Raw genomic sequence first — 11,565 nt, 5'->3', positions numbered from 1 at the left:
TGTATGTATGTGATTAGAGAGCGATAGCATCGTTCCGTGTGTTATGTACGGTTTTCTCGCCACCGTGGTATTAACTTAAGTGTGTGCATGTGTGTGTGAGCGCCGCGCGAGCTTTTTGCCCAGGAGCGACTCGTCGCCGTCGTCGCCGCAGTTTCGCCGCAGTTGACTGTTTTTCGCGTACGCGTTTTTCACGCGCGCCGCCCGCCGTCGGTTTTTCATTTTCGCGCCGCGTCCCCGTCGGACATCATTTGTGTGTGCCGACTGCCGACGCCACCGCCGCCGCTGCCGTCGTCGTGTTTATCATCCGGTCGGTCGGTCGCCCGCCCTCCCGACAACAACCGCGACGACTGCCACAGACTCTGCATCCATTGCGGCACTCACGTATTGTGTTACTGTGTTATAACAACAAACAATATAATAATATTATATTGCTTCGGCATAGGTACATTATTTATTATTATTATTATTATTATTATTATTATTATTATTATTACTATTATTACTATTATTATTAACTATTCATTACCTATTATAATATTTGTATCGTTTTGCGTGTGGACGTGTGTGTGCGTGTGTATGTGTGTGTGTGCATGTGTGAGTGCGCGACTATGCATTGTATTTAATAATATTATGCGGGTGTCGCGTTTGTGTGTTTATGAATTTCGCGATATTGGTTTTATGGTGATAATGATATCGGCGTAGTCGCGCACCGCGGTCCGAGCGCATTGTACCCGTTTCGATTCGATATCGATTTCCGTTTTCCTTCGCGAAGGTTGAACCCGACCACCGCGTCTGCAGATCTCGCACGCCCGGCGGTCGGCCAGTGACATTTACCGACGATCGTTGAAAACAACGGACATTGCGATAAGGTCGGTCGGTGTCTAAACGCGAACTCGCAATCTTTCGTACACAGAACATGCGCGCACTTTTCGTTTGCCGGGGCGGGTGTGTGAGGCATTAAAGGTTAGTATGCGCTTATCGCCGCCGTTGATGCATAATACATTTTTTCGCGGTGCATAAGTGCATCGCGACTGCAGACTGACTGACGCATTTCCATTTGTTCGTGATTTTTAATAATTGGTTGCACACGTAACACATACCTTAAGCATCCCTCATACACGATCAGTTTTGCTCTCTGTCTTATTCGAAATTGAATTTATGCAAGTAAAACAGATGAAGAATGTGCATACATAGCCCTTGTGATAATCATCCAGTTGCTTTGCGTTTCTCATGTCATCAATGTATTGGTTATCAATAATCGATTACACTTGAATCAACAGCTGAAGTCCACACCGTATGATCATTTTTAATGATAGACGATCACGGAAGTTATTGCACCTGCTCAAAAAATCATAACATTTTGATTATTTCATGCCGTGCCTATAACAGATCGGTCCTTCGGTTTTGGTCACATATGGCTGGGCTTGCTGTTCAAGTAAAACAAAAATTGAAACGGATCGTGTATGGGCCGCTTTACCTATTCTTGTATAGTGTCTATGGTTGAGACTCTCAACCAAACAGTAACACATTGATGAGTTCCAGTGTTTTTATGCATACCTATCATCTATATATCTATTATGCACACAATACACTTATTTGGTTTTCACTTTGGTAGGAATACAAAGTCATCTCATTGACCACCTCAGCACTTACTCATTGTGTTGTTTGTGGCTTTCTATATTTTCGAGCTTCTCTTTCCATTTGCATCACAAGTCTGTTGTGAACGAAGTACCTAGGTATACCTATAATTAGTCATAGTAGCTGTTCTGTTATTACCATGTGACCAACTTTTTGAGGTTTTTATTTGTTTTGATACATAGTATTACTTATTTAATGTCATTGCAATAGCTTTGACATTTGACAAATTCTTATTTTTGTCATTTTTTGTGCTGTTACCTACCTAGTTATGTAAGTTTTTTAACATATCATAAATATCGACAATTACTATAACAAGGCTGATATTTATTTTAAATGTTGGTTTAATTTTAAACTAAGTTAATATTGTTTACTCTTGAAATGTATTCATTTGACATTACCTACCTATGTAAAAACTAATTTTTTTTGTTTACAGGTTGCAAATTCAAGATGTCTGTTTGTTTAATCACATAAGATAAGATAGCTTTATAGTATTACAACAACTGTTATAAACAATGAACCATCTCAATTAGTGATTTATTCTCAGATTTATCAAATTTTAACATTTTCATAATTTATATTAAATTAATTGTATTCTATGCATAATACTTGGTTCAACTTATTTACAAAGACTGTAGTGTGATAGTAAATCGAATAATAATATATTAGTCACATCTCCGCATACGGACAATGTTCATTAAATATGCTAGTTTGATTGTATCACAACAGCATCATAAATATCTACAAAACGACGGTCAAAAACCACACAGACGTTTCATTGTTTCAATACTCAATAACGATCCAAACAAGCTTTCTGCATACTGGCCAACAGTCGTTGGTTTATACAGTTGTTAACTAAAACAAAAGTCTATTCTTGAAATTCAGTTAACAACATGCGATTACATCAAGAAGCACAATATTAATGAAATAGTAATTATATACATTATTATTACATTGTGTTTCTGTCGTTTGATTGACAATAGTCACAGAAAATTGATTTGAGCTCTGATCGCGTGTAAACGAAAAAAAAGTTTTCGCATTTGCTTATATAGAGCATGTCAAACACGGCGGCTACTGCTTCTAGTGCTGGTAGTGCTGCTAGCGGTGGAACTACTGCATCAACTGGTGCGGCCACAACATTTGTCGACCGCATCGACCCATTCACAAAGATATCTGTATTAAAACGCAAAACGAAGCGTTCACAGGGCTCATCGTCTTCTTCTAGATACCGTACGTGTTCAGACGTCGAATTACAGCCTTTACCGTTGTTAAAGGGTGAGTAAGAGTTTACAGTTGAACTTAAAGAGGTTAATTTCCATAGTTTTTTCAATACTTATAATTTTTGTTAACAATAATAAGATTCATCTTCCTAGTTATTTTATTTTATAATTTACAATTTTAGATTATCTACAGAAAAGTTTATTTATATTATTTTAAAATACTAAAATGTACAACTTATTTCATTTGAATAGGTTCACAAAAAAGAGTAACATTTTTAGGTAACTTATATCTATAATATATTTATATACCTATGAGAGTTACAACATTTTTAAAAATCAAAAAAATTTTATATTGATGAAATGTTCAGGAATTGTGTCATTTACCACATATTGGTATTTAATAATGGTTCAGATTGTTGAGTTTTTGTAGGCGTGGCACTTGGTGTGATGTCTAGCATTGCCGTGAAGAAGGCTAATGCCCTTTGGAAGTTTTTAATGTTGTCCAAAGTGTCTGGGTCAATTCTGTGGCCTACTGTAATACAACATATGTACCTATATTTCAAAAATATTTGTACTTTTTGAGTTTTTAAAAATTAGCTTATTTTTTTAAACACCTTCGTATGGGTAATTAAAAAAAGTAATTAGTGAAATAGTTAACAACATTTATATAGTCTAGGATTTATTAGTCCATTTGCTTAGCCTATTAAAAACAGATAAAAGGTACACAGACTTTTTTTGTACTATGATTTTTTTGGGTAGGGATTTCTGATTAAGTAGGCACAAAATAAGATACTCATTCAGTTGCTTATAGCATATTTAAATTATTTTAAAATTTGTTAAACAGTTTTTAAAAATGTTCATATAATTATTATAACCTTAAAGGTTACATAAAATAAAATTTATTTAAATTAATCAAATCAAGTAAATAAGTCTGAGTAGTTAGTAGCGAAATAATAATGTTTGGCTAAATTACGTATATAACATTAATGTATACACAAATGTATGTATTTTGTTTATGCTACCTAAAGAAAATAAAATTAATTAAAACTAAAAATGACTAGTAATTTTACTAAAAATAAGTTGATAAATTTGCGTGTCCAAAGTTTAAGTACTTCAGTATTATAGGCATCTGTTTTTTGTTATTGTCCAATTGCTTGACAAAAAAAAAAAAAAAAACATAAGTCTAGGATTAAAATAAATGAGTTATGATTAAAATACATTTTTTAAGTATGGCATTAGTCTATGTGATATATGTGATTCAATCCACAACATAAGTACCTACAATACACACAGTATACAATTGTTTGGATTTTTCTTACACTTTTGCAATTTTTTCTCAGATGTAACTGCTCAGGAACAAGAAGAGTTAATGATAAGAAAACTCCGACAGTGTTCAGTACCTTTTGATTTTATGGATCCCATGGCGGAACTCAAGGGCAAGGAAATAAAGCGTGATACACTAAACGAACTGGTTGATTATGTATCAACATCACGGGGTGTATTGACAGAAAATATGTATCCAGAAATCATTAAAATGGTATGAAATATAATAATATACTTCTAAGTTTGTTTTTTTAAATTAATAACTATCTAATTTTTTGAACTATGCACGTAAGGTAAATAATTGCTAAATTCAGATTTCTCCTGAAACATTTATCCATAGGTTATCACACTGGTTTAAAAATTATATTTGAAATATTATAATGCTTCTATTACAATAAGAAACTGGTCAGGGGTAATATTTATGCTTCATATGTGGTTGAATGCTAAAGAAAAAATTAGTGATACATAATAATACATTATTGACTGTTGCTTGTTGGTATATACTATATGATGTAATACTTATCAATCACTGGACATTTTAGCTGTAACAAATTCAGTATTGGTAGTTACAGCCACAATTTTTTTTCGGATTAGCTATTATTTTAGCAAAATAAAACCACTGTGTTCTCAAAAAAAAAAACTGTCTATTATATAATTAATTGTTTGTTTAGATTTCTTCAAATTTATTCAGAACACTACCACCCAGTGATAATCCAGATTTTGATCCTGAAGAAGATGATCCTACATTAGAAGCATCATGGCCTCATTTAACAGTAAATATATGTATTTATTAAATAATAATATAAATAATAAGAAACAAAGAATAGTTTCCTCTTGGAATTTATTTTAAGTTAGACTAAGTATAAAGGTAAATTATAAATATTATTTATTATTCTATTTCTACGTATGATATTATATTTTCTATACAACTATATAATATTTATGTCACTGATGTTTAGTGTATCCTTTTATGTTGTAATGGTGTATCATTCAACTAACTAAATCTTAATTTTTATTTTTGGTACTTCATATTTAATTGTTTTAAATTGGGTTTACATTATAGCCCTAACACAAACAAGTGCAAGCAAATGCTACTGATCACACTAATGTAAACAGTCTAGCCGACCACAAACAAACTCATTTGTTCGTGTTTTGAAGCGTTTGCTTAAAGGTGGTCCAATCATCTAATATGCGAATTTGTTAGGTAGCATTTGTTCGTGTTTGGACTCTAATGTAACCTAACCTTAATTACGTTGACTTTTTCTCTATTTCATTTATTCTGTTTAAAATTTATAGTAGATATTTTTTTACAATGTTGTTTATTTTAAATTGGTCATTTGAAAAGGAAAATATGAGTTCAATGTTATTGTAGTTATAGTTTAAGTTGAGAATACATTTTGTATTTAAGTACCTATAATAGTTTTAAATTCAAATAATAGTATAAAATATTACAGAAAAAATTACCAAGGCAAACTAACAATTGATAATTAAGTTGTTTATATGTGTAAAGTGTATTTATTTTGAATATTGAAGTAGTTATCTTATCATTATATTTATTGAATTTTTTTCAGCTTGTTTATGAATTGTTTTTACGCTTTTTGGAATCACCAGACTTTCAACCAGCTATTGGCAAAAAAGTCATTGATCAGAAATTTGTGTTGCAGGTAAAAATAACTTTGACTTAAAAAGAAGTATTGAGAGTGTATAAATATTTTATTAATTATTACTATCTATGAAAATATTTTTATAATGTAAATAAGTGTAGTGAGTACATAGCTTGTTTAACTCAATACTTTCATATAAATGTAGACATGGTATAAATAAGGTAGGTGCAGCACGTTATCATTCTGTTTTTTATTGTACATTTTACAGTGTAAAATTAGTGTAATATTATATACCCTGAGAAGTTTTATTTTTTAAAAAGCTCATAAATGTCTTATACTATTTTGAATAATTGTGTATGATAGTTCAAATGTTTTGATTGAATTTTATTCGTCAAACTTCATAAAAAAAATTTTAATTGAACAACGTCTTAAAGAAAAACCATACTATTTAGTATTTTATTTTATACTTTAGGCACATTAGAGTATGTCAGTGCAAAGAAAACTATTTTTTCCGTATAGTCAGTCGATCGCACTATTGAATATATTTTTTACTTCACATAGTATACACCATACAACTAATATCACCTCTCACTGACTTGTTGCCTGATTTTAAAACATAGTTGTACCATAAAATGTACTGTACTGTATAATACTACCTATAAAAAAAGCAATATAGTGATTTGCTTATTTAAGATTGTGTTATTTGATGTTAATATCATTGGGGCCAAAATGAGTATTTACGTCTAAAAATAGAATACTTTTATAATAGCTATAATTATTCTATTAACTAATTTAATATATTATGCAGCTCCTTGAATTATTTGATACGGAGGACCCACGGGAGAGAGACTTCCTCAAGACTGTGTTGCATCGCATTTATGGAAAATTCCTGGGCTTGCGTGCTTTTATTCGCAAGCAAATCAACAATATATTTTTAAGGTTTGTATATAATGAATTATATAACTAGTAAAAAGTAAATAGGAACTTAGTATTTTCAAAAAATATATCTAAATATCTTCAATTATTATTGTAAAATTAATCAATTGTTTTTATTAGGTTCATTTATGAAACGGAACATTTCAATGGTGTTGGTGAACTATTAGAAATACTAGGAAGGTAATTTACTTATATATTTATTATTATAATTTACCATTTATATGTAAATTAATTTTAAACAAGTTAATATAAACAAATATTTTGTCCACATAAGCATCATCAATGGGTTTGCACTTCCCCTGAAAAACGAACACAAGCAGTTCCTGGTTAAAGTGCTCATACCTCTGCACAAAGTCAAATGCTTAAGTCTCTACCATGCACAATTAGCATATTGTGTAGTTCAATTTATTGAAAAGGATAGCTCTTTAACTGAATCTGTCATTCGAGGACTACTCAAATATTGGCCAAAAACTTGTAGCCTAAAAGAGGTAATGTAATAGATAACTCTTCATCTTTGATTCATTAAAAATAACCCAATTTTTGTTAATATGAATTATGCAATTCTGTATCTTTAAAACTGAAAAGATGATTTGGATGATTCCCAAACTTTTTTGATAACTGGATTTAAATTAATAAAATACTATAAAATAGAAAATTGTTCATCATTATAAATAACAATAAAAAATGTTTCATTAATGAGATTTTTTTTTTGATAATTGTGTTACAGTTTATTCACTATGTTTAGCATTTAAATTTTTTGATTTACAGGTTATGTTTCTCGGTGAAATGGAAGAAATACTCGATGTTGTTGAACCATTACAATTTCAAAAAATTGAAACTCATCTATTTAAACAAATCGCTCGTTGCGTATCCAGTGCTCATTTTCAGGCAAGTTACTTTTATTGCAATATTTCTATTGTGTGTTTAATAAAATAGATGTAGTATGTATACAATACCTAAAATATGATCGCATTAGAAATGCTTAATGGGTTTTTTTCAGTACTAACTTAGGTTTTAAGAATAAAATGTTTTTAGTTATGATTTTGAATCTTGAAATTATAGAAAAATGACTAACAGTTCTAGTTAACTTGAACACTGTGTATTAAGTAGAATCAGTAGTATAACAAACATGATCTTTGAGAAGCAGTTGCTTCTCAATATTTTTCAATATTTTGGGTTGGGTGGGTGCTCAATGTTTAAGCGAAAAACAATTACAAAATAATAATTATGGCAAATAGTAATGGTAATGCTAATAGTACTTATGTTTATTATAAATTGTTAGTAGGAGGGTGTGTGTTTAGTGGGTCTATTTTAGTTTCCTTATGGATTATTTTAGGCTTATTTTACCTCTAACTCTAATAACCTGTAATAACAGTTATAATAAGCATATGAGCGTAGAAAAAATAATATACATAATAATATGAAAGCTTGAGGAGAGTAACGATTCGGCGGCAACACTCAGACGCAATAACTATTCTATAGTATTTAAACATATAAAATCGATTTTTTGTAAATTAAATAAATAATAAAATATATACTTCTAGGTATCTTTTTAAAAACTGATACTAATTTTGAATTTGATACCCTGCAAATTTTTTTAAAGACTATTAGAAGGTGTATTATTTCTAATATATTACTTAATTATTGTTCTAAGCCTTGGTATGGATCAGGGGTGGCCAATTTGCTGCTCATGTCATAGTCCCATGCGGTTCACGTCTTACTAACAAAAACCAAGATTTACTTATTATTATTTTATTTTTTTTTGGCGTACATTTATAGGTTATTTCTAATATGTAATTTGATACGGCTGATAGCTATCTTTATTTCTTAGATCAAATTATGAAAATAGTATTAAATGTATTTATTAAGATTTTGGCTCTTGATATTATTGTATTTAATCATGTGGCTAGTGAACATATTCATGTTGGCCACCAATTGTATATACTGAGTAATTTATAAATATGATTGTTTAACTGTTTTCTTCATGTAATGGTATTTTTGAATTCAGGTTGCCGAACGAGCGTTATATTTGTGGAACAACGAATACATTATGAGTCTGATAGAAGAAAATAACCAGACAATCATGCCAATCATGTTTCCAGCGCTATACCGTATCAGTAAGGAACATTGGAATCAAACCATTGTAGCATTAGTTTATAATGTACTGAAAACGTTCATGGAAATGAATAGTCAACTTTTCGACGAATTAACTGCTAATTATAAAGCAGAACGACAAAAGTAATAACGTAACAATATTTTATAATATTTTTTACAATTGTGTTGTTGTTTTTTTACAGAGAGAAGAAAAAGGAAACTGAACGTGAAGAGTTATGGAAACGATTGGGACAACTTGAAATATCATCTAGTGGCCGTGGTAAACCATCTGCAGCATCACTAATATCAGTAGATAATAACAACAAGACTAGTAGTAACAATAGTTTGGATTCTGTGCAAACAGCAGTAACAACAGCAACTGCACCAATAGCAGCAGCACCAATAGCAGCATCTCCAATTGCAGCGCAACAACAGTAGTAGGAGTGGAAGTAGCAGCGATAATAATTATTTTTCATTCAATATACACATGTGTCCATGTGTATGTATAATCTATATATTTATTTATATACACAGACATACACATGTATGCTTATAGTTGTATACAATTAACGATCAAAACGTTAAGATTTAATGTGGTGGAATTTTAAATTAATACAATGAAAGTACAATGTTGTTATCGGTGCACACGTACTGCTGTGGTGTGTTTGTATGTGTATATTTTATTTTCAATAGTATTTGTATGGTAATATATGATTACATATGCTCCACATTAAAATAATGTTTTACAAAAAAAAAATATCATTTGAGGAAAGAAATTATGGGGAATGCTAATAATAGTAGAATACGACACAACTGAATGTTCTGTGAATATTTATTTTATGTGTGTGAGAATTTGATGAAGAAAGAAATATTGGCGAAATTAAATATGTGATGTAAAACATGTTTACATGCATGTTCTTATTTTTATTAAATGTATATTATGTGAATTGTTTGATATTATGTACTCAAAAATGTGATGTTATCATTGCTATTATTCTATTGATTTGATATAATCACAATAACAATCAACACACGTGTAAACGCGTATAACTAATGCAAAATGTGGCGTTATAAAAATTTTAATTTTCTAATTTTTAATGTAAATTAAATTAGATTTAACCCTCTTCCCCTGTGTAAGCGTGTGCGTGTGTAAATAATATTAGATTAATTAAATATTAAAAATTGTTATTTTTTAATAATTATATATATATAAATATATTATATAATATATAATGTAAACATTCTTAACTGTTAGCAATAGTAGTAGTAGAACTGGTAGTAGTAGTAGTAGTAATAATAATATTAATAGTTGTATTATTAGTAGGAGTTTAACAATATTCTTAATAATAAAATACATAAGGTACCAATCTCACACATACTGATCTGTAAATAATTTTTAATAATTGAAAAAATCATTAATCAGTTTTTTTTTTGATGATGGTGTTGCATCATTTCTATCATTATGATACGATTATCATTACCGTTGTCCATCATACCTCCACTGATATTACTAATTTTTGTTTTCTATTGTCGTTGTTTCTTTTATAACATAATTTTTTAAAATTGTTTTAAAGATAAAATATGTTTTAGTCATGTCATTACCGATGCTTTAACCTTAAATATTAGCTACTATAATACATATGCTACTGCTACTACTACTACTGCTACTACTACTATTACTACTACTATTATTATTATTATTATTATTAATAATTATAAATATTATACGTATATTAACTGTATGAATGTTTCATTTCTCGCGCGCGTGTTAGTCTTTATATAGTTTGTAAATCAATATTATAACGAAATTATTATTATTTGTTGTCGTTAATGCGTGAGCGCTCGCGAGAGTTATAATATTCTGATATATATATATATATATATATATATATATGTTTATGTACAAAACTGACAGATTAAATTTTAAAAGCCAATGAAAACCCATATAGATAGAAAACATACACACCATATAAACATATGTAAACATATGTTTTTGTCTGTGTGTATGTTTGTTAAAATGAAAAATATTATATATTACATAAACACGAGGAAGATACACACAATTATTATATATTACTATATTATTACTATCATTAGATCATTATAATTATTACTGTAATTATATAAATTATCAAATATTATTATTAAAAAAAAATTACATTAAAATTTTTTTTTTATTATTATTAATTTACAGTAACCTATTGTATGGGGAGGTCAACATATCAAAATTCCTAGTAGATTTTGAGAAATGTTTAAATAATCATTAAATGTATATTATTTTCAATTAAGAATTTTTGTTGTAATTTCTAGTAAAATTAAACTGCAGGTTAAAATGCATAAAACTCAATATTATCCCAAATTTGTTACATTTGATCAAAATTGATTTTAAATGCTATGTTAAAGTATCTTTAAAAGTTATTACCTACAAACCTTCTGTATCAGGCTTTCACCTTACTGTTACTGTTATATATTGATATTTTAATTGAAAATTTAATTTTTTATTATTTAAAAAAAACTGGTCTAGTTATAAACTATAAAATTATTTAAAAAATCAGTCTTATTAGTTTCTAACATCTGTTATCAATCATTAAGGTTACTTTATTGTTCTATATTAATATGCAATTGATTATATGTGAACATTGACGATTCTTAAATTGTATGCACCACCCTGACATATTTTGTTGAACTAATTTTGTTTAGTTTCCACTATCAAATTTATTTATTTTTTTTTGTTGGCTCTATAATTTAACCCA

At 29.2% G+C, this 11,565-nt stretch overlaps 1 protein-coding gene across 3 annotated transcripts; it reads left to right on the top strand.

The window, feature by feature from the left end:
- Positions 1–5: 5 nt before the first annotated feature.
- On the top strand, positions 6–10,722 carry LOC111041214 (serine/threonine-protein phosphatase 2A 56 kDa regulatory subunit epsilon isoform). Of its 3 annotated transcripts, none has more exons than XM_022325424.1 (11): positions 6–442; positions 2,072–2,910; positions 4,196–4,392; positions 4,850–4,951; positions 5,750–5,842; positions 6,591–6,721; positions 6,839–6,898; positions 6,993–7,206; positions 7,487–7,606; positions 8,727–8,956; positions 9,016–9,250. In XM_022325424.1, exons 2-11 carry the CDS (start codon positions 2,691–2,693, stop codon positions 9,248–9,250), a joined length of 1,602 nt encoding a protein of 533 aa, XP_022181116.1. In that variant the 5' UTR covers positions 6–442; positions 2,072–2,690. The 3 variants fall into 3 exon arrangements, with proteins under 3 accessions (XP_022181116.1, XP_022181117.1, XP_022181118.1); XM_022325425.1 differs by lacking the exon at positions 6–442 and adding an exon at positions 607–963; XM_022325426.1 differs by lacking the exon at positions 6–442 and having other exon boundaries at positions 2,691–2,910; positions 9,016–10,722.
- The last annotated feature ends 843 nt before the right edge of the window (positions 10,723–11,565 follow it).

Source organism: Myzus persicae, unplaced genomic scaffold (assembly GCF_001856785.1).
Source record: "Myzus persicae strain clone G006 unplaced genomic scaffold, MPER_G0061.0, whole genome shotgun sequence".
Lineage (NCBI taxonomy): Eukaryota > Metazoa > Arthropoda > Insecta > Hemiptera > Aphididae > Myzus > Myzus persicae.
This window is presented reverse-complemented; position numbering and strand designations above follow the sequence as displayed.